This window comes from Oryx dammah, unplaced genomic scaffold, assembly GCF_014754425.2.
Source record: "Oryx dammah isolate SB20612 unplaced genomic scaffold, SCBI_Odam_1.1 HiC_scaffold_16, whole genome shotgun sequence".
In the NCBI taxonomy this organism is placed as follows: domain Eukaryota; kingdom Metazoa; phylum Chordata; class Mammalia; order Artiodactyla; family Bovidae; genus Oryx; species Oryx dammah.
This window is the reverse complement of record NW_024070200.1, coordinates 12,901,026-12,925,643: the sequence shown is the minus strand read 5'-3', so window position 1 is coordinate 12,925,643 and position 24,618 is coordinate 12,901,026. Positions and strand designations below refer to the sequence as shown.

Genomic DNA, 24,618 nt, shown 5'->3' with positions numbered 1-24,618 from the left:
ATCAGTATTGCTTATTAACCCAATGTTCAGTCTACTGAGTAGAATTTACTCCTTCACTGTCTTTAATATAAAATATATTTAATATAGTTACCTTTGTAGCCTCTTGGTTCTGTTTATCCAATTCTTCTAACTCAGCTATTAGTATTTCCTTTTCATTAATGCTCTGATTGAGTTCTTGTTCCTTTGCCTCCAAATTTCGTCTTAAATCACATAATTCTGAATCCAAACCCACGTCCCTTGCAGCTGTACTTTTAACTACTTCATACTCATTGTTCAGTTTTGAAAGTGACATGTGAAGTTCTTCCTTAAATGATAAAAGAAGAAAAAACACCACATACTGTCAAATGGAAAAAGAGACACCAAAAGATTAAAAATATACATATGTAAGCTTGGGAATCTATTTTTAGATGTTCTCTGTTAGAAACATTACTGAATAGTATCTCAGTAGTAATACATGAAATTCAACAAGCCACAGCCTTCATTCATTTACATTTTATTTGCAGCTTCAACCAAACCATTTCTATAATCCCAGACAAGATAACAATAACTGTAAGTTTGTCCTCTAGCTCCAACTCCTTTACACAAAAATCTTCCTTTTTGAGAGGATTGCCAATCCCACTCCACAGCTACTTCCCTTCTGTCTCCTTTCTTCCCACAACACACATACTTTTCAAAATGTCCCAAGCCTTCCAGCTCTCTTCAATTCCACTCCCTAACATTGCCACCAACAGCCACAGACAAAAACGGGAAATATCAAAACTCAATCACTAAAGTTTGTCCTCTCTAATTAGAAAATAAAAGGTTTCTTTTCCCTCATAAAAGTAGTTTCCCTTATTCTTGGTTTCTGTCAGAACATAAAACCTTTTCTTAACCCAAGAAATAACCCTCTTTTCCTTCCTTTACCATTTCACCTAAGCACAGACTAGGTTCCCCTCTCTCAAGCCTAACACTCTTAAAGATAAACCTGTGTGTGATTTTTTAAAGTATATTTTATGTTCTGTCCTATTTGTATTTAATGCTTCTTCTCAAAAATCCCCAAAATGGGACAGTTCCCTATGCTTCAACATTATTCCAATCACTGAATATGATGTTTGTGACAAATTCTCTACCATTGTAAAGACATCTTTCATTGACAGAAATTCTTTTTTCGTAATTTTATTTTTGGCTGTAGTGGTATTCGTTGCTGCGTGGGCTCTTCTTTAGTTATGCCAGGTGGGGGCAACTCTCCATTGCAGGGTGGAAGATTCTCACTGCGGTGGCTTCTCTTGTTGGGCAGGAAGGGGTCTTGGGCACTGGGGCTTCCGCAGCTGCAGCCCCCAGGCTCTAGAACAAGCTTAATAGTGGTGCCTGGGCCCAGCTGCTCTGAGGCACGTGGGATATTCCTTTATCAGGGATCAAACCCATGTCTCTTGCATTGGCAGGCAGATTCTTTACCACTAAGCCACCAGAGAAGCCCTGACAGAGACTTCTAAAAGCAAACTTCTATGGAATCCTTTTTAAAGTAAATAAGAATCTCAAATTCCTACAGTCTAAAATATATCTTACCAAAGAGACCAAGGAAAACTATATTACAGCATTTGCCTTACAATTTCATTCTACTCTAATTTAAAAAGTTTCTCCTGAAATACAACTGAAAGATGGAAACAGCATTCTCTTATGCCTTTCTAAAGTTATCTGTTCGATTAGAAGAACCACGAAAAGAACTTCCCTAGCAGTCCAGTGGTTAAGACTCAGCACACCCATGGAAGAGGGCATGGGTTTGATCCTTGGTTGGGGAACTAAGATCATATAGGCCACGCAGTGCGGCCAAGGAAAAAAAAAATTCCAAGATGAGAACCGTAAAACTTTTTGTCATGTGCATCTTAAAAATGTACATGACTTTGCAGGTGTTTTTGGCATTCTTAAGCAGTGAGCAGACCCACTGTTGTTGTTGCTCAGACGTCTCTCTTTGCCACTCCATGGACTGCAGCACTCCAGGCTTCTCTATCTTTCATCATCTTCCAGAGCTTGCTCCAACTTATGTCCATTGAGTCGGTGATGCCATCCATCTTGTCCTGTCGTTCCCTTCTCCTGCCTTCAATCTTTCACAGCATGTGGGTCTTTTCCAATGTGTCAGCTCTTCGTATCAGGTGGCTAAAGTCCTAGAGCTGGAGCTTCAGTCCTTCCAGTGAACGTTCAGGGTTGATTTCCTTTAGGAAATCTTCCTAAAGGTTTGATCTCCTTGCAGTCCAAGGGACTCTCAACAGTCTTCTCCAACACCACAGTTCAAAAACATCAATTCTTTGGTGCTCAGCCTTCTTTATGGTTCAACTCTCCCATCCATACATGACTAATGGAAAACCCATAGCTCTGACTAGATGGCCTTTTGTTGGCAAAGTAATAATCTCTGCTTTTTAATATGCTGTCTAGGTTTGTCACAGCTTTTCTTCAAAGGAGCAAGCATCTTTTCATTTCATGACTGCAGTCACCATCTGTAGTGATTTTGGAGTCCAAGAAAAGAAAGTCTGTTATTGTTTCCATTGTTTCCACATCTATTTGCCACAAAGTGACCAGATGCCACAGTCTTAGTTTTTGAATATTGAGTTTTAAGGCAGCTTTTTCACTCTTCTCTTTCACCTGCATGAAGAGGCTCCTTAGTTCCTCTTTGCTTTCTGTCCTAAGTGTGGTACCACCTGCATATCTAAGGTTATTGATATTTCTCCTGGCAACCTTGATTCCAGCTTGTGCTTCATCCAGCCTGGCATTTGGCATGATGTACTGTGCATACAGGTTAAATAAGCACGGTGACAATATACAGCCTTGACCCATAGCAGACACAATTCAATCAAAACTTGCAACGGATTATGTAGCATTAAAAGAAAGGAGAAACAGCTATCAGGAATAGTTATAGAACCCAAAATTAACACAAGAAGGTTACAGGCCCTATCAAATACATGTAAGAGATTTGAAAACTACAAGATACACCTAGGCCACCACTTATAGAAAGGAATAACTGAATGAGTAGAATGCAGTGGAAGAAGAGAAGAACAGAGGAAACATATACAATAATTTAAAATGACTGGAAAACACTACTGGCATTTAGTGGGTAGAAAAGTGGGGGCAAGGAAGCTACGAGTCAGAGGACAGTGCACACAACTAATTCTCCCACCTAAATGGCAACAGTGTCCCTTTGACAAACACTATCTATATATTATACTAAATGTGCAAGGATAGTGAAAATATAATATTAAGGTATGTGCGAACAGTATATAATATGCTAATCTTTGGGCTTTAAAAAAACGATGTGTGTCTTCAGCTGTGTCTGTCTGCAACTGCATGGACTGTAGTTCACCAAGGTCCTCTGTCCATGGAATTTTCCAAGCAAGAATACTGGAGTGTGGTGCCATTTCTCCAGGGGAGCTTCCTGACTCAGGGATCAAATTCTAATCTCTTGAATCTCCTGCACTGACAGGTGGATTCTTTACCACCAGCGCCACCTGGGAGGCCCATCCATATTTATATATAAAAACCATATATGCAAAGACACAGTCTGGAGGGAGATACAAGGAACTGATAGAAAAAGAACAGCTCAGAGGAAGAGGACGGTCAACAGAAATGTGAAGGATACTCAAGTTTTACTGTCTGCAGTTTTTTAGGATGTATTATGCTGAATACATATCAGAAAATAAATGTTACTATTTTAAGAATTAACATTTTAAATCGAGTTGAGACACCAGCCTGTAAGAATAATAAATAATACTGGCCTACAACTGTTCTGTATTTAAGAAGCTACCTTAACCAAAGACTTACCACCCAAGTGGTACAAGCATTAAAATGTTACCTTTCCCCATTCCCAACACTGCATTACAGAATCTTATTCCATCCTTGCCACCAGTATACTTATTTCTACCAGTGAGAATGTCTCCCTTTGCCCCTCACCACAAAAAAATTACTGTCTACCATACCAGATACATTCTGGGACACACAAGTAGTGTACAGACAATACAGAATGTCACTCTAGACTCTAAACCCACCTGTGTATACTGCTGCTGTCAAGACTCATGTAAAACCAATACAGAGCCTTTACCTATCTTCTCTGCCTACTGCATCTGTGTGCCTACTGGGTGATCTCTAAACATAAATTCTGAAAAGCCTCTCATATTCTGAACCTTGTCCAAGTACTTCATCCTGGTTTGACAAGCATCAATGAGATCAGCTTTATCCTCAGGACTCCTGAGAACTGAATATGCCATTCTGATTAAAAAAAACTGGACCTTGGTTATGATCTACAATTTGAATTCTGCCCCCATTTTTATTGTACCCACCTTTTCTTGATTTAATAATGAATTCTCTTTTTCTAAAACCTGGACATGCATTTTAAGTTTCAGATTGTCTTCAGCAAGATTATTATCCTAGAAAAACATTAAAACAGTATGTTTTCAAATAAGAAATATCAAGTGTACAGAAAAGCAGGCAAGTGATACAACTGTGCATTTCTACTCTTTGGCAATATATAAAAATCATAAGCATACACGGGACCATCTAAATCCAATCATTTTATAGACATTTTTAAAGAGGATTTATTACATTTGAAAATATATATCAATACATTTACAAAATAACTTGTAATCATTAAAAAAAATTTTTTTTGAATTCTCCTTGAATTCTTTAGGGGAAATCAAAATCAACTACTACTGTCTATACATACATAACATCCGTCTAATTAACCTTCTAGAGATATACTTGCATTTTTCAATTATGTAACTTTTAAAGTTATGTCAATTTATGATGTAAAAGTTTCTATTACTAATCAGCAAACATAAAATTACAAGATGAAAGTTACAAAGATAACGTGAATTTGTAAAAAATACAAAATAAGTAATTGTAATCAAAATACTTTTTCTTGGTAAACCAGAGACAAAAGCTTTCTCTCTTAAAAATGAGTTTACCTGGTTTAAATTACTCAGTCTCTTTATTTCATTTTCAGCATCTGTAAAAAACAATGAATCTGACATTAGAATTCTTGGGAAATAACTTAATAATTATATCCTATATTAAACTCAGAATGAAATCCAATTAAAATGTTATTTATAAGCATAATGAGCAAGCCCAACAGTGAAATGTAGTTTTGTTATTTTGTATTTTTGTTTTGACTGTACCAAAGGAGTCATAAAATAAATGCCAGTCAGAAATTATGTTAAAAGACAATTGTACAGAATAGTATAAGAAAGAATTATAATTGTATTCTGGATAAATCGTAAGTTACTACCTTGATTAAAAACATTAACTACATTTCACAATGAATTGATTAGCCTGTGCAGCAGGAATATAAGAACTAAGACTAGAATTTTCCTGGGCTCCAAAATCACTGTGAACAGTAACTGCAGCCAGAATATTAAAAGACCCTTCCTTTTTGGAAGAAAAGTTGTGACAAACCTAGACAGCATATTAAAAAGTAGAGACCACTTTGCTGACAAAGGTCTGTATAGTAAAAGCTATGGTTCTTTCAAGTCATGTATGGCTGTGAGAGTTGGACCATAAGGAAGGCTGAGCACTGAAAAAGTGATGCTTTTGAAATGTGGTGCTGGAGAAGACTCTTCAGAGTTCTTGGACTGCAAGGAGATCCAACCAGTCAGTCCTAAAGGAAAGCAGTCCTGATTATTCACTGGAAGGACTGATGCTGAAGCTGAAGCTTCAATACTTTGGCCACCTGATGCAAAGAACTGACTCACTGGCTAAGACACTGATGCTGGGAAAGACTGAAGGCAGGAGAAGGGGGCAACAGAGGATGAGATGGTTGGATGGCATCACCGACTCAACGGACATGAGTCTGTGCAAACGCTGGGAGATAGCGAAGACAGGGAAGCCTGGCATGCTGCAGTACTGGGTGTCACAAAGAGCTGGACATGACTGAGGGGCTGAACAACAACAAAGAGTTATTGAAAAGAAATGGAGACACTCCACACAGAAAAAGCAACAGAGGCAAAGGCAAGAGAGTTCAAACATAAGACTGCTGGCTTAGGAGCAATAGACAAAGTTCAACACAGCTAAAATTTAGAATGCTAGAATGGAAACAGTTGAAACTGCAGAGGCAGATGGAACAGATCATGAAAGACATCGTATGTTCAACCAAGATGTTTAGACTGTACACTGAAGTTCACAGGGAGCCACAAATAACCAAATCAGGGGAGCGACCTATTTTACATTTCTGAAAAATCATTCTGGGAGCAGAAAGAAAATATATTGATTGAAGAAGGATCATGGAGACCACAGAATAACAGATAACACGTTTATAATGCTTATTATGGGCTAGACACTGTTCTAGAGAGAACTTTACACATAGTAACTCATAAAATCCTACTACCACCACCGGGAATGCAATAGGATTATCCCAACCATACAGATAGGGATGTAAATTAACTTGCCCAAGGTCAGTTAGTGATGGAGCTGGATTCCAACCTAGTCATGTTCTTAACCGCTATGCTATCCTGCTCTACCGAGACTGCTTCCCAGGTGGTGCAGTCATAAAGACCCCACCTGCCAATGCAGCAGACACAGGAGATGCGGGTTCAATCCCTGGATGGGGAAGATCCCTGGAGTAGGAAATGGCAACCTGCTCCATTATTCTTGCCTGAAAAGTTCCAAAGACAGGGGAGTCTGGCGAGCTACAGTCCATGGGGTCGCAAAGAATGGGGCGTGACTAAGCAACTGAGTACAAGAGACTGCTATAGTTAAAAAGGCAAAAAGAAACTGTGATTCGCTGAAGTCATTCACTGACAGGGGAAATGGAAAAAGGGGGAAAGACTAGAGCAGTAAGTTTTTAAAGCAAAAAAACTCATATACATCACCCAATATATTAAAAAATAAATTTATTTTGAGAAGAACAGAGCTACTTTGATGTCAAAGGCAAAAAAAGTCCAGAATCCCACCGCACAGCCTTCCCTTTGCCTCCATGGCTTCCCCAAACTGAGGCACCTAGGAGAAACCCTGGAGCTCCTCTGGGACACAACCCTGAAAGAGCACTAAGCAGAGAAGTCAAGTCAATAGAATCTTCAGGGCTTGCACAGTGATGACGTCAAGTTTCCTCTTTTGAGAGAATGGTAATTGCTACCTATCAAAGTAGAGAAAGGAAGATGGGAGGAGGGTCACTCCACTTTAAGCGTAACCCTGAATTTACTCCAGGTCAGGAGCTCATGATAAACAACTAAATAAGGAATACAGAAGGGGCACGGCAGGTGGGGGGTGGGAGGGAGGGTTGCAAGCAAACAAGGGCTAGAAACCACCAGAGCAGGAACGAACGAGTTTATAAACCGACAGCTCATGTTGTGAGGAGAGTGAAAACCAAAATGCATCTTTTCAGTGGAAGACCTCCCATTATGTTTTCTGGCATAAACAAATACAAGTGTTTGGCCTGTTTCATTCATATTTACTTTCTGTAACCTAGAACATTGTGTGTGTGTGTGTGTCTGTGTCTGTGTCTCTCTGTGTGTGTGTGCATGTGTGCATGCGTGCACTCAGTCACGTCTGACTCTTTGAAACCCCATGGACTGTAGCCTGCCAGGCTCCTCTGTCCATGGAATTCTCCAGGCAAGAATACCAGAGTGGGTTGCCATTCCTTTCTCCAGGCAGTCTTCCTGACCCAGGGATCGAGCCTGAGTCTCCTGCATTCCAGGCAGATTCTTTACCATCTGTGCACCAGGGAAATCCAGAACAATGGTATGTAACTAAGTATAATCATGAGCATGGTAAGTGGTGGGAGACCTATGGCTCTTAGCATTCTAAGGTCTGCTTAGACACAGATCATTTTGAAAGGTAATACAGACTTTTGAAGAAGGTAGGCTGCATTCTGTAACTGGAGGGTCTGGACCCTGATGAGTTATACGAAGTGTTCAGTAACCTCCTCCCAACAAATGTCTATATAAACATTTCTCAGAAATCTACATGGGCTCCAACATCAATAGTGTGTGTGCGCTCAGTCCTGCTCAACTCTTTGTTATCCCAAGGACTGTAGCCCACCAGGCTCCTCTGCATAGAATTTTCCAGAAAAGAATACTGGAGCAGGTTGCCATTTACTACTCCAGGGAAATATCCCAACCCAAGGATCGAACCTGCATTTCTAGCATCTCCTGCAGTGGCAGGCAGATTCTTTATCACTGTACCACCACCTAGGAAGCCCCCTAAGTCAATGAGTTCCACACAAGAACTTAAAAGATGAGGAAGGCAAGCAACCTAATTCTTAACCCTTTTAAGTAGAAATATCCTATTTGTGATCTATTAATTACAGTACTGAATCCAAAGCAAACAACTCTATTCAAATTCTACACAGTTATTTCCATTAACACTTAATTTCCATAAAGTGTTTGATCATTCACGTGTTTGCCTATAAAAACAACTAGTATGAAATGAAACGCCAATGAGAAATAAGTTGCAAACATTTTATACCAGACAGTGCTTGCTGCAGTCTGAACACTTCTTCTACTGATAAACTCTGTGGAATTCTTTCCTTTTCTGTCATTGTGTCACTCTGCTTCTCAGAATAAGGGTGTAATTTACTACATTCCAGTTTCAAACTTTCACATTCTTCAAGTATTTGTCTGTTTTCCACATTTAATCTTTCTTGTTCCCTCCTCAAAACATCTCTGTCATTTTCTGCAGAAGATAGCTTTTTACTTATGTCTTTTATTTTATTCTCAAGTTCTTCCATTTTTTTTGTAGACTCTACTTTTTCAGCCTGTAGAACTTGAATAGTTTTTTGCATCTCTTGGGTTTTAGAGTGATCAGTTACCGCAATTCCTGGGCCACCTAGGACATAAACATAAAATCAGGGACATATCAAATGTCAAGTATCAAGAGACAAATAGCCTGCTATATACAACTAAAGATTCAACAGACTTCAGAACTTGAAAATCTTAAAAAGAAAAGTTAAAATAACAGTGAGGTAATACTACTCCTATTAGAATGGCCAAAATCAGAAGAATAACACCAGAATATGCTCTTAAGCCACAGGGACTCTCATTTATGGCTTGTGTGCGAATGCAAAATGGTATAGCCAGTCCGGAAGAGCGTAATGATTTCTTACAAAACTAAGAAATACAATATTCTTATTATATGATCCAGCCATCATACTCTTTCATATTCACCCAAAGGGGCTGAAAACTTACATTCACACAAAAACCTGAACAGCAATGTTTACAGTAGCTTTACTCATAACTGCCAATACTTGAAAACCACCAAGATACCGTTCATGCATGCAAGCTAAGTGGATTCAGTTGTTCAGTAGGTGGATGATTAAAATCTGTGGCATAGCCAACCAACAGAATATTATTCAGTGCTAAAAAGAAATGAACTATGAAGCCAGAAAAACATGAAGGAAATGTACACCTGAAATTTATAATACAGTACATCAAATATACCTCAATAAAAAATTATTTTAAAAAACAGAGGAAGTTTAAATGTACATTACTAAGTGAAAGAAGTCCGTCTGAAAAGGCTACCTATTATATGGTTCCAACTTTGTGACAATTCTAGAAAAGGGAAACAATGAAGAAAATAAAAAGAAGAATAGCTGTAAGATTGGGACAGGGGAATGAACAGGCAGAGCACAGAGGATTTTTAGAGCAGTGAAAATACTCTGAAAGATACAATGATATACATTTATCCAAATCCATAGAATGTACACTACCAAATGTAAATCCTAAGATAAATATGGACTGTGGGTGACTATGATGTGCCTTGGTAAAAAAATGTACTATTCTGATGAGTAAGGTAGACAGTGGGGGAGGCCGTGCGTGTGGGAGGATGGGGTATAACCAAGATCTCTGTACCTCCTCAATTTTGTTATAAATTTAAAACTGCTCTAAAAAAAAATAGAGTCTTTAAAAAAAAAAAAGTTAAATTACTATAGTAAATAAAGCATTTTTAAATAGAGGAAAGATATTGTGCTGTGCTGTGCTTAGTAGCTCAGTAGTATCCAACTCTTTGAAACTCCCTGGACTTCAGGCTCCTCTGTCCATGGGGATTCTCCAGGTAAGAACACTGGAGCAGGCTGCCATGACCTGCTCCGGGAGATCTTCCCAACCCAGGGATCGAACCCAGGTCTCTGGCATTGCAGGCAGATTCTTTACCAGCTGAGCCACCAGGGAAGCCCAAGAATACTGGAGTAGGTAGCCTATCCCTTCTCCAGGGGAACTTATCAACCCAGGAATCAAACTGGGGTCTCTAACACTGCAGGCAAATTCTTTACCAGCTGAGCTACCAGGGAAGCCCCAGGAAAAATATTATTTGAAATCAAATACTAAAAGCCTTTGTATCTGAGTCTGAAAAAAAGTGAAAACACACCAAACAATGCAAAGAAATCTCTGTTATAACTGTTTACCACAAAGGCAAAAGGACTTTCATTTTTGCAGAATCTTAACAATAGTGGTACCACTGCAAATTTCCAGCAGATGAGAAGAACTGGTCATTTATTCATTCTTTAGAACTTAGACCAATTTATCAGTCATTTAATACATTAAAATAAAATTTAAAACCTTGTTGTAATAGATTTTCCAGTTCTTCAATCCGATCTTCATAGTCACTTAATTCTTCTCGATGCCGACGAGTTATTTCTGTCAATTTCTGCTGATGTGCATTCTGCAATACTGACATTTCATGTTGATGGTTATCAATTTCCTGACTTCGATTCTGTTTAAGTTCCTTAAAAAAATTGAACAAAGTTAACCACATTTATTTATAATAAATAAGTTTAAGCTATTTCATTGTTGTCCAAAAGTCCATATTATTAAAAATAATTCTCTGAACATGCTAAGGCTGAAAAAAGTTTAAACACAGGCTTCAAATTTGGGTAATTCTAAAAGACTCCACTCTTTCCTTTCTTGGGCCTTAAAAAGTTTTTCTACTTTTAATAAGGAAGCACCAGGAAGAAACAACTGAAATAAAAAGCAAGCAACATCTTTTTTTCATTAGTATCTGTGACCATGAATTTCTCCTGCTAATGACATAGTCCACCAAGATCAGTGTCCACCTCTGGCCGATCTGTTCCTGTTATTGTCCTATTACAGCTGTTTTTTTGCTCAGCCTTTCCTTCTCTCAGTCTTGATAGGACCCCTAAACTGTCAACCAAGATGTCTCACTACCCTAGTTGATACCACTTTCTCTCTCCTAGGAACCTGAATCTTGAGATGCATCTTTCAAAGGAGGAAACCGATCAGACCAGAAGCATTATAATAGCCGCACCCTGGAGAGCCTGTCTACTGTGTCCCACTGCCTAGATTTCTCATGCTGGTCCAATTTCTATCCTTCCCAAGACTAAAATGCTCCGTTTTTCCTTCAGTCCTGTGGAGGGACTATTTCTGACTTCTTCCAATAAATTCTCTTATGCTTTACTTAGCTAGAGACAGGGTTTTTTTTGCTTATAGCCAAGAATCTTAACCTGTAAATTAACCTCAATTTCCTGAGAAGACAAGTGAAGCTATTCTTTAGTCTTTTGTACTTACTTATGTGCCAGTACTTGACAAGGAACTTTACACTTAAACTTCAAAAACAATCCTTCAAGGGAGGTATTATAATATCTACTTTACTGATGATAAATCAGAAGCTTATAAAGGTTAAGTAATTTGACCAAAGCAGGACAGCTGGTAATTAGTACAGCCAGGATTCAAACTCAGGTCTGAATGAGGAACTCATCCACAGAGAAATTAAATTCTATACATGACAATAATTTACATACTAAAAACAATTCACTGCCTTGATAAGTATATGTAAATCAAACTTCTCTTAAGGAAATGACTGATACAAACTAGTAAAGTGCCACCATGAAGGGAAAACAACTATTTACAGTAAATAACATTAACATTATATTCTGTCAGTGTTCTTTAACCTTAATCCTTGAAATTTCAGTAACCCTAGAACTGTTTCAATAAACAGTTTTACAAGATAACACAACAGAAAATAGACTTACGAAACATAAACTACCTAATAAATAAATGTTCAAAACCAAATCGGAGAAGGCAATGGCAACCCACTCCGTACTCTTGCCTGGAAAATCCCATGGACGGAGGAGCCTGGTAGGCTGCAACCCAGGGGGTCGCTAAGAGTCAGATACGACTGAGCGACTTCACTTTCACTTTTCACTTTCATGCATTGGAGAAGGAAATGGCAACCCACTCCAGTGTTCCTGCCTTGAGAATCCCAGGGATGGGGGAGCCTGGTGGGTTGCAGTCTATGGGGGTTGCATAGAGTCGGACAAGACTAAAGCGACTCAGCAGCAAAACCAAATGACTTTGGAAAGAGATATTTTTATATTCTTAAAAGTGTCATAAAGAATAGAGAAGATATAAAAATGGCAAAAAAAAGAGACTATCATAATCTATAAAGTACTTTTATAAATGAGTCTTTTATTAATTTAGGCTTATACTTTTAATAAGCAAATTTTAGATGTATAACAGCCATTGTTTCAACAATCCACCTTACCTTAATGATATTTTGCAGTTTGCAGATTTCACTTTGATCAGAGCCATCTGATCCTTGTGCTTTAGAAGTCTAGATCAGAAAAACAGAATTAGGAAGTAACTGTACTGATTTTCTTATAAAAGAGAATGTCAAAAACTAACTTTAATAAAAGATACTTTTTTTTAAAAAAAAAAAGGGGCATTTGCACACAGAATACAGCCAATATTTTATAATAACTTTAAAAGGAGTATAATCTATAAAAATACTGAATCACTATGTTGTACACCTGAAACTAACATACTGTAAACCAACTACTCTTCAGTAAAAACAGAAAAAGAAACGTAAGAAAGAAAGAATGGGGGGCGTTTCTCAGACAAATTCTTATTAAAGACTGCCAAGCACCTTTTAAAGAACCTAGTCGGACAGTAAGTAATAATACACAATAAATAAACGATACTATTCATGAGTCTGTTAACTAATTAAGGAAGACAATACCTTTACAAAATAAGAAAATACCACAGAATGTTCTTCTTTGCTTAACAAAATTTAAATTTGATTATAATCAAGCAGCTTCCTAAAAGGTAATTTCTAAAATGGAATGTTACCCAATATTAATGCTAATATTAATACTACTAATAATGCTAATATTAATGTATTAGCTTTTGGATGATTTTCTTTTCATTCAAAGCTGTGTATTGCTCATTTATCTTTATTAACATTTACCACAGCATGCTAAGGAACCAAAAATTGCTCTCTGATTAAAAGAAGGAACACAATACATCAAAAAGAATACAGGGCTTGGAGTTGAAAGATGTGTGTTTAAAGCACAATTTAAATCACTGTGACAATGAGTGTATTACTTAAACCTTTACTTTGCTTATCTGCAAAACAAAGATAATAAATACCTCACATAGTTATTAAGTTATTAAAGACAATGTATTAGAATAGTATATAGGGAAACATAAAAATTAAAGTATGATATAAATATTAATTTTTATTATGCCTTACTAGAAAAGTAATCCCCCTGAAATGGACCCAATTATACCTTTTTCACCATAATACCCCAGCACAGGTCTGTCTTACAGAAGACATTCAAGATATGCTGAAGTAAATATACCCAAAATTCATCTTTTCCACAGGAACTCTTATCTTGGCAATGTTTCTTAGAATGTGTTCCTCAGATCATCAGTATCACCTGAGTACTTATTTGACTATATTTTCCATCACCCTAAAATAGCCTACAAAATACTAACCTTGAATCTCTGGTTAGTAACAGTGGAGCTACAGTATCACCAAATTTCTCAGGTTATTCTTACAGAAAAGAGGAGAAAAGAGGAACTATCATCTTTTAGGAATAAGATGGACTAACAGATCATCCTCTCTAAGGTTTATCTTGGGTACTGGGAACATCCAGCAACTCAGGAAGCAAGGAGATCATTTTAATTGGGAGGCTTTCTCCTTTACGTAACAAGATTACACTCACAAAAAGATAAAAAGTAATCTCTTATACTTTATTTTTCTCCACAGTGATAAAATAAAAGTCCGTATAAGCAATATTTCAGTTTATTTCAGGTCTTGAATACACTGGCTACCTCAATAATACATAAAATCTGATATACCAGAAAAAAAGGGATTCTTGGAAGAAAGTTTACAGTCCAAAATAAAAAGGACTTAATATCTATTCTAATATTTGAGAAAAAAAAACACAAAATAGTTTGTGTCTTGTAATACCAATCTATTATCAGATTTTTTTCACTTAACATGTAACTAATGGTGGCTGAAATGGTAAAGAATCTGCCTGCAATGGAGGAGATCCAAGTTTGATCCCTGGGTCAGGAAGATCCTCTGGAGGAGGGAATGACTACCCACTCCAGTATTACTGCCTGGGCCATCCCATGGACAGAGGAATCTGGTGGGCTACAGTCCACTGGGTCACAAACAATGCGACCAAACAATCTGACCTCAGTCAGACACGACTGAGCAACTAACAGCAATGCAAACAAGAGCCTCCACCATCTACACGAACAGTTTCAAATCGGGTGCCATGGAGACCTGAGTTCCACCAGGTAAGTCTCAGGGACTCCAGGGAAAAAGTGCAAGTTCAACCACAGGAACTTTGTTTTTTTCTCTTTTAAGGGCTGAACTTGTAACTTTTATCTTAAAAGTTCTCTTGCTTTAAATTAAAAAAAATTTTTTTCTCTCAAATATTGTACAGAAGAGAAAACTGAGGCTCAGAGAAAGACGACCTGACTAAAACCAATTTACAAAGTCACTGGCAGAATTAGAATTAGAATACAGGTTTTCTGATTTCCTAGTCCAGGGTTCTTTCTGATACCAAAACGTCTATATAGAGCATGAACATTTTTACTCACTCAGTTTTCAGAAACTCATGAAAATTCTACCTACCTGAGCAATATGCCTCCAATGGCCAACTTCAGACTCCAGTCTTGAAACTTCATTTGACAATCTATTTATTTCTCGTTGTGATGAAATGATATCACCAAAATCCATGTCATCGTCATGGAAACCTGAAGCATGATGACTTAAACCATAACCAAATGGCGAAGACACAGTAGTTGCTGGTCCCCCACCAGCTCCTGAATCCACTGACTGCGCAGCAGACTGCAGCTTCAGCAGCTGATCCTGCAGCGCGATCTGTCTTGCTTTAAGATGGCTGATTTCCACCTATATTTATAATCCGTATTTTAGAGAAAGCACTGTGAAATAATCATCTGACCCTTTAATATATTCATAATGTTAAGTTATAATATTTAAAAAGTACCAATGATTGTACTCTACCAACTGAATCCAAGTTGTCTATAACATCCCAATGTAACACTTATATTTCAAAAACAAACATGATTAATTACCACAGTTAAAGCAGATAATGTTTTGATTCGTATGGGGAAAAGAATTCCACTCATACATCAACTAAAGCAACAAAATGCTCAGGTAAACATCAGTTTACCATTAGGAGATACTACATTATCAGGTAGTTTGGCATAGGCAGTTTCTTCAGGTTCTGTTTGTGATTATCAAGCCTCAAGAGAGGAGAAAATAAAAGCTTCAGCAGTCTATGCACTGTTGAGTTTCCTCAGAACACCTGTTGGAAGAATCTTTTGAACCTGATTGGGAATGGCTGGATTTGGGCTAATGCACCGTGAGTCACGTATGGATATGAGAGTTGGACTGTGAAGAAAGCTGAGTGCCGAAGAATTGATGCTTTTGAACTGTGGTGTTGGAGAAGACTCTTGAGAGTCCCGTGGACTGCAAGGAGATCCAACCAGTCCATTCTAAAGGAGACCAGTCCCGGGTGTTCATTGGAAGGACTGATGCTAAAGCTGAAACTCAAATACTTTGGCCACCTGATGCGAAGAGTTGACTCACTGGAAAAGACTCTGATGCTGGGAGGGATTGGGGGCAGGAAGAGAAGGGGATGACAGAGGATGACATGGCTGGATAGTACCACCGACTCAATGGACATGAGTTTGAGTAAACTCTGGGAGTTGGTGATGGACAGGGAGGCCTGGTGTGCTGCGATTCATGGGGTCGCAAAGAGTCGGACACAACTGAGTGACTGAACTGAACTGAACCGTGAGTCAGGTAACTTGTACTGGTCTACACAACACAGCTGAAAGCAAGCTTTGATTTAGTAATCCGATCTTCACAGTAAGCCTTGTAGATTATTAATTAGCCCATTAGTCTCAGAAGGAAATCATGTATTCAAAGAGGCCTTGGTTTTAGCCTTGGCAAAGAGAGGCCAGTGAAAATCTAACTCTACTCAGGAAGAGGACTGTGTAAAACTTGTGATACGCCAAATGGAGGCTGGCAATACTAAGTCAACATCCAAAAGAAGTTACAAACACAGGACTTAGCATAATGCCATATCCATTCCAAATGAGAGATTACACAAAACATGAAAGTGAGTGACCTAGAAAAAGCTAAAATAAACTTTCTGTAAAATACTCAAGCTAGACCAAAAGATATCCTGCCACAACTAAGGAAAATCTGACCTGAGGAGACAGCCAATGAGTAACAGTATTTCTACAGATATAATGTCAAAGAATTAGACAAAGAAAAACCAAATACAAATATGTCATATGTCATAGTAAACAGACACTTTTTCGTATCAAAGCCCCTTCTGTAGTTGAGGTTTACAGAAATGTGCAAATCTTATTTTCCCATAAATGATATGAAGCAATCTGCATGTTTGGGCAATCTGAACATCACAATGAAGGCAACAAACAGATTCAGAAAACAGCAGATCTAAAGTATACATTATCTTTTATTTTGGTAAGAAGTAATGAAATCAACAGTTCTTTTCAAATGTAGCTATAATGCAAAGGAAGTTCTCATCATACAATAGACAGTTACATCAAGTTGTAGAGGTAAAAAGTACAAACTCTACTTAAAAAGATATACTCCTAAACTTGAATTTTTCATTTGCCCTCTGATACCAATAGCCAAGTAAAAAATAAAATATCAAAATTTTCCATAGTTTTCTCAACTAGGATGTAAGTATCAGAATAAGCTAAGGGATTTTTGAAAAATACCAGTACCAGGTCCCTTCCCAGTACACTCAATCAGAATCTCCAAGAAGATCTAACAATGTGTATTTTTCATGATTCAGCGTGTAAACCCCTAGGTGGGAGCTACCGCTCTGGCGGAGTATAAGTCAGTGCTGCTCAAAGTATGTCTGTGGACCAGTGTGATGAACGTTTGCTCCAGTCCATGACAAGTATAGAAAACTACAAGAAAAAGGTTTAAAAACTTTTAAAGTAGTCTGACAGAGTAATTTTATATCTGCTGCTAAGTCACTTCAGTCGTGTCCCGCACTCTGTGTGACCCCATAGATGGCAGCCCACCAGGCTCCCATCCCTGGGATTCTCCAGGCAAGAACACTGGAGTGGGTTGCCATTTTCTTCTCCAGTGCATGAAAGTGAAAGTAATGGAGTGGGGTGCCACTGCCTTCTCTGCTGAATCTCAAAAAAAAAAAAAAAAAGGACTTTTCACTTTAACTTGAACTTATAAACTTGCTTTTTACACTCATTTTATCTTGTAGTAATAGTGTATTTTACTGTATTGTATTGTTTTTATTGTATTTTATGAAATCAATTCCAAACAGATTGGAAATTTAAGTTCTTTAAATATTAATCTTTAAAGTGGTTTACTTTTTCATCTTAGAAATCAGTGCATCTAAATTTTTAAAACCCAAGTATAAAGTGATTGTAGAAATGAACATTTAATCAACAAACTGAAGAACATCCCAATGATCTGAAAAATTAAATAAGAAATGGCTCAATTCTATAGAAGCATTTACTGAATTATATTTATGTACTAAAACTAAAGAGAATTCAGTGACCTAGGTACATAGGTACAAAACCTAGGTACACAGTCTCTATTTTAAGGATTCATAGTAACGTTGGTTACATTATGTAATACTATTGGCACTGCAAAGGCAAGATAAGCTACCTCCAAAATAACCATTTCTATCAAACTAAAGAGGAAAAAACATACAGAAGAGGGTAGGTCAACTATAAAATATCTAATCTTCTGTTTTTCCATGGAAAAGCAAGTGAACACGAATAAGCATATGTTAACATTGGTGGTTAAAATCATCTTCTTTAAAAAAGAAATGTTATTAGCAATCACACTGATTTAAAACAATTTACATAAATAGGTGAGAAATAAGTTTCATAAAATCAGAAATTATAAACAACATACGCCTGAAGATATTTTATACAAAGACTTTTATTCTTCTGGGAAACAGAAATTAAACTCCACAAACGTTAGTTTATGTAATATAAATATAAAAGCTTACAGAGTCCTTGTTAAATTAGTGATATCACACTGAGTTGGGAATTATTAACTTCAACACCCTTTTTGATATTTTCACAAATCTAAATAGAGCTTGATTTATAACACTTAGAAACCATCCTAAATACATTGTAGTGAAGTAAATATGAAATCTGTTATAACCTTTACCTCTTTCTGTTGTAGTTGATGTCGGTAATTCATGGATTGCTGCTTTATTTGAAGCTCTGATGCCTCATGCTTCTCTTCCAGATCAGCACAAAGTTTTTTGAGTCTCTCATTCTAGAAACAAAAAAGTGTTTTCAACAAAAAGACTAAAAGTAAAACATGTTAGTTATGTGCAGGACATTATAAAAAACATATTGTTTCATGCACAAAAAAGATGTACTATAGTAGGTCTCAGAATTTGGTTTTTAAAACACAATTCCAATAAAAGTTACACATACAATAAGCATGTTAATAGATTATGCATAATTTTTTTAAAAACCCTGCTCAGCTTGGTTTTCTGCTAAGAGAAAGTCACTCAGCAGTGTTTCCCTCATCTTTGTACACCCAGTGTCTAACATACTGTAGGCAATAAATGTCTGGAAAATGAGTGACCTAGATTACATGTTTCAACTTTTGTGTTCTCCCTGAATGGTACAAGCTTTTCTGTTTTTTTTCATCAGTACAAGTTTTTTTAAAGAAACCCTTTATAAAAAGACTTATGGTTGAAGTATAGGTAGGAGGCCAAAGCCTCACATTACTTGTCTGACTGAACCCCAGCCTCCTGAGCAAGGCATCTCTGAAAAATTCATTTTGAAAACCACTACTAGAACTGTTTGAAAAACTACACTTAAAAGTACAGAAAATATTCTAAATATAATTCAATAAATTTAGGTATCACAATCTTTCAAGATATTGGAAAATATGGAAAAAATTACTTAAATTTTTGGTTCAATTAAATTCAGTTGCTCAGTCGTGTTTGACTCTTTGCGACTCCATGGCACACCAGGCTTCCCTGTCCTTCACCAACTCCTGGAGCTTGCTCCAACTCATGTCCATTGAGTTGGTGATGTCATCCAACTATCTCATCCTCTGTCGTCCCGTTCTCCTCCCGCCTTCAATCTTTCCCAGCATCAGGGTCTTTTCCAATGAGTCAGTTATTCACATCAGGTGGCCAAAGTACTGGAGTTTCAGCTTTTGGCATCAGTGCTTCCAATGAATATTCAGGACTGATTTCCTTTAGGATGGACTGGTTGGATACCCTTGCAGTCCAAGGGACTCACAAGAGTCTTCTCCAACACCACAGTTCAAAAGTTATCAATTCTTCAGCACTCAGCTTTCTTTATGGTCCAGCTCTCATATCTGTACATGACTACTGGAAAGACCATAACTTTGACTAGATGGACCTCTGTTGGCAAAATATGCTGTCTAGGTTGGTCATAGTTTTTCTTCCAAGGAGCAAGTGTCTTTTATGGCTGCAGTCACCATCTGCAGTGATTTTGGAGCCCAAAATAAGAAAGTCTTTCACTGTTTCCACTGTTTCCCCATCTATTTGCCATGAAGTGATGGGACTGGATGCCATGATCTTAGTCCTCTAAATTTGAGTTTTAAGCCAACTTTTTCACTCTCTTTCACTTTCATCAGGAGGCTCTTCAGTTCCTCTTCGCTTTCTGCCCTAAGGGTGGTATCACCTGCGTATCTGAGGTTATTGATATTTCTCCCGACAATCTTGTTTCCAGCTTGTGCTTCTTCCAGCCCAGCTTTCTGCATGATGTACTCTGCACAGAAGTTAAATAAGCAGGGTGACAACATACAGCCTTGATGTACTCTTTTCCCAATTTGGAAACAGTCTATTCTTTCATGACCGGTTCTAACTGTTGCTTCTTGAGCTGCATACAGATTTCTCAGGAGGCAGGTAAGGTAGTCTGGTATTCCCATCTCTTGAAGAATTTTCCAGTTTGTTGTGATCCACATAGTCAAAGGCTTTGGCATAGTCAATAAAGCAGAAGTAGATGTTTTTCTGGAACTCTCTTGCTTTTGCAATGATCCAACAGATGTTGGCAATTTGATCTCTGGTTCCTTTGCCTTTTCTAAATCCAGCTTGAACATCTGGAAGTTCTTGGTTCACGAACTGTTAAAGCCTAGCTTGGAGAATTTTGAGCATTACTTTGCTAGCATGTGAGATGAGTGCAATTGTGCAGTAGTTTGAGCATTCTTTGGCATTGCCTTTCTTTGGAATTGGAATAAAAACCGACTTTTCCAGTCCTGTGGCCACTGCTGGTTTTTCCAAATTTGCTGGCATATTGAGTGCAGCACTTCAACAGCATTTGATTTAGGATGTGAAATAGCTCAGCTGGAATTCCATCATCTCCACTAGCTCTGTTTGTAGTGATCCTTCCTAAGGCCCACTTGACTTCACACTCCAGGATGTCTGGCTCTAGGTGAGTGATCACACAATCGTGGTTATCTGGGTTATTAAGATCTTTTATGGAGAGTTCCTTTATCTATTCTTGCCACCTCTTCTTAGTATCTTCTCCTTCTGTTAGGTCCATACTGTTTCTGTCCTTTATTGTGCCCATCTTTCCATGAAATGTTCCCTTGGTATCTCTTAATTTTCTTGAAGCAATCTCTAGTCTTTCCCATTCTACTGTTTTCCTCTATTTCTTTGCATTGTTCACTTAGGAAGAGAGAGGAATAAAAATGAGAAAGATTCTTGATGGTGTTCAGTTCTGGTTGAAGACATTTCCTAAAAGACTGGCTAAAATTTCTGCCCTTGGGATCCATAAGATTCATATTTCTGTCCTTAACTATCCCATTGTGCTTAACCCTTCTTATATTATCAAGGTCTACTGAAACCAATTCTAGTTTTTGAGTTTTGTTTTTTGAGCAGTCCTAAGGACTGATATTTATAACCTTCTTTCTTAGTAGCTTCCAAAAGAAAATATATATACTTAGAAAACAAACAAAAATATTTTATTTTGTAATTACCATAGGGGTAGACTGGGCACTTTTATAAATCTAAGAATAATCACGAGGTAATAATGATCTTGTTTTTTCTGTACCTTGAAACATTTTTGCTATTTTACCATCCTAAGAATTAATCAGGGCTCCCAGGTGGCTCAGTGGTAAAGAATCCACCTACAATACAGGAGATGTGAGTTCAGTCCCTGAATCGGAAAGATCTGGAGAAGGAAATGACAACCCACTCCAGTTTTCTTGCCTGGGAAATCCCATGGACAGAGGAGCCTGGTAGGCTATAGTCCATGGGGTTGTAAAAGAGTCAGACACAACTCACTGGAGTGGGTTGTCATTTCCTCCTCCAGGGGATATTCCCCAGGTCAGGGATCAAACCTGCATCTCTTGAAGCTCCTGCATTGGCAAGAGGATTCTTTACCACTGAGCCACCTGGGAAACCATATGTATGTATATGTGTGTGTACACACACACACACACGTTTTTAAAGGCAGAAACATAGGGAATAAAAATTTAAATTGTTGTAAGTGCTCACTGAAATTTCTGAGTAAGTTTTCACTACTGCTTTATTCTTACTTCTGTAAATTATTTATAAAATAATTTAACAGGAAAATTAAGAGTCCATTGGGTTCAGATGGTAAATGGGAAGACTATTTTTTTGGCACAGATGGTTAAATTAGCTTAGGTTGGTTGCTATTACTTGCAACTCAGGAAGCCTAACTAATTTAATCAATCTCAAATATTAACACCTGTAAGCAAATCTAACTTCCTCTAGAAAATATACTGCCCTCTGTCTATACTGAAGCTTTCTAAATAAACAGAATTTTCTATTATAATTTCCTAGTGGTTTTAATCATATGTTCACCTTCTTTTTACTGTCACATAAGGTGTTACCTTTATGAAGTGTTTATGTGGTGAGAGAAGGCAGGAATCATATACAGTCAAAATCACCTTGGAAAATAAAACTGTTGAGAAATTCAATAGTCTGTTATCCTCTAGTATTCGAGTAGCTCAGAGTACTCTGAATAAGCATCAAACAAGGAAGTTGTCTATCACCTAGGGATATGTTATACCAAAAATAAACACCTGTGAACACTAGAATCATACGGGCTACTGTCCAAGGACAAGACTAGGAGACAGACTAGAGTTGAAATCAACAGAGGGACAGAACATTTCTATCTTCCTCCCTAAGTTCAATACAGAACAGTCATTCATTAAGCAGGTTAATCCCATTTACTACCCCCATCTCCCGCTCCAAACATATACTGGCAAATTTAGCTTAATTAATGCCACTACACACATCTCTGCCATCTAATTTTTCTGGGTATGCCCATAGTGAGTACTCTCTCAAGGATTTCTTTAGAGACTATAGGAACTATTTCCTATCTTGGTCTTACAAAGAAAGAAGCTATTAAGTTCATCTGTCACAAAAACACCTACTAACCAGGTAATTACAGTTAAGGTCTCTTAAGTGCCACCAAACTGCCATCTTCTATTGAGGCAGAATCGGGCTTCCCAAGTGGTGCAGCAGTAAAGAATCCGCCTGCCGATGCAGGAGACGCAAGAGATGTCGGTTCGATCCCTGGGTCAGGAAGATCCCCTAGAGCAGGAAACGCCAATCTGCTCCAGTATTCTTGCCTGAAAAACTCCATGGACAGAGGAGTCTAGCGGACTACAGCCCATGGGCTCACACAGAGTCAGACATGACTGAGCACACACAGACACACACACTGAGGCAGAAAACTTTAGTAGTCCCTCTTGAGAGATCCCTCCACTTTCAAATTTACAACCTTATGTTGGTAATCTAACGTGTGTCCACTCAGTTGCTCAGTCGTGTCCAACTCTTTGTGACCCACTGGACTCTAGCAGACCAGGCTCCTCTGTCCATGGGGTTTTTCAGGCAAGAATACTAGTGTGGTTGCCATTTCCTCCTCCAGGGGATTCTGGAGGATCCAATATCCTCCCTGGGTCCCTGATACCAGGGATCGAGTCTGCATTTCCTGTGTCTCCCGCACTGCAGGTGGCTCCTTTACCTGCTGGGCCACTGGGAAACCCTTGGTAATATAGACCAGAGTTCAATGATGCTTGTTGGCAGAAAGTACTTTCTTATATTTAAATTCCATTTTCTTTTTTATGGGCTTAGCAAGGGGAACATGCTTACCACAGTCCTCTAAGAATGTTGTTTGCTGAAATACTATTACATGCTCCCTCACCATTCTTATCCAAAGGCTAAACAATGTCTCGGCCAAAAAGTTCATTCAGGGCTCTCCATAACATCTAAAAATCTTTCTGGCCAACCCAATGGTTAATGTCTTTAGTACTTTACAATAGATGCCATTTTAAAACCTTTATTTTTTTTTATGGCTTACCTTGAACTCTTTTCAAGTTTTCGTCATCCCTATTAAGTACAATGACCAGAGCTAGTTACCACAAGGCATTGACTAATAATGAAAAAAAATGGTAAAATTAATTTGCTATTCTTACATTCTACATTCTCTGCATACAAATATCACACCTTTTTAATATTAGGGAATTAAAAACTCTACATTAAACAGAAGTGCATTCTTCACATTACACTTAAATGTACAACTGCAGTTTTAGCACACTATTAAAACATTGTAAATCCTTGAAAAGATAAATTGTTGCCACTACTGTTTCTATATTTGGCAGATTTCCTTCTTCCACTATTCAGAAGCAGAGGTGGGAGTATTTAACAGAAAAGTGGAGTAACATGTAATTATATCTTCATCAAAGGAAGATGATAAAGCTTCAAAAAAGACAAGAAAACTAAGATAATGGGGAAGAGAAAAAGTGCATTAAAAAGAGAGGACTGAAATAAAGTGTAAATAACTCATGGTTTCAAAAAAGAAAAATCTAAATCTTTAAGTTTCCTTACCTCTGATCTTAAGATTGTATGAATGGCTTCAACTTCCTTTCTCCTAGCATTAGGTAAATCTGCTACAAAAGAAATGGCATATACTGAATATACGGTCAACATCATGTGAAGTAAACAGGCGTCTTTAGGAAAATATACCTCACTGAGCTTTAAACAGAATGGTATGCTGATCTGAGGACAAATTGAGAAGACAAACATCACGTGATTGTTATCACTATTCTCCACTGTTACAGATGTTTATTGTCATATAAGTCATTCTGCCTATCTTCTATATTCAACAGCATTTACCTTTACCCCTTGGAAGTGTTCATTAAAATTTTGTAATGGAAAATTAATCTGTTTGCTTACTATAATTTTTGATGAAAGGTATGCAAATAGGATGCAAAAAAATTTTTTTTGTTTTTTGCCCACACAGTGAGGTCTTAGTTCCCCAACCAAGGATTTAATTTGGGCCCTCAGCAATGAAAGCACCAAGTCCTAACCAACGGACTGCCAGGGAATCCCCAATGACATATTGCTAA

The 24,618-nt window shown here is 37.7% G+C and overlaps 1 protein-coding gene across 2 annotated transcripts in view; it reads right to left on the bottom strand.

The window, feature by feature from the left end:
• The window catches only part of TRIP11 (thyroid hormone receptor interactor 11), a 68,081-nt gene that overhangs the window by 39,170 nt on the left and 4,293 nt on the right, over positions 1 to 24,618 (bottom strand). The window contains exons 2-10 of one of the 2 annotated variants that reach the window (XM_040256626.1): positions 24,098 to 24,159; positions 18,415 to 18,525; positions 14,836 to 15,114; positions 12,451 to 12,519; positions 10,509 to 10,674; positions 8,422 to 8,781; positions 4,929 to 4,969; positions 4,305 to 4,391; positions 92 to 304 (exon numbers count right to left, since the gene is read on the bottom strand). In XM_040256626.1, the coding sequence (XP_040112560.1) occupies positions 92 to 304; positions 4,305 to 4,391; positions 4,929 to 4,969; positions 8,422 to 8,781; positions 10,509 to 10,674; positions 12,451 to 12,519; positions 14,836 to 15,114; positions 18,415 to 18,525; positions 24,098 to 24,159 (1,388 nt within the window). The remainder of the gene's footprint in view (positions 1 to 91; positions 305 to 4,304; positions 4,392 to 4,928; positions 4,970 to 8,421; positions 8,782 to 10,508; positions 10,675 to 12,450; positions 12,520 to 14,835; positions 15,115 to 18,414; positions 18,526 to 24,097; positions 24,160 to 24,618) is intronic. The other variant, XM_040256627.1, reaches the window with a different exon arrangement.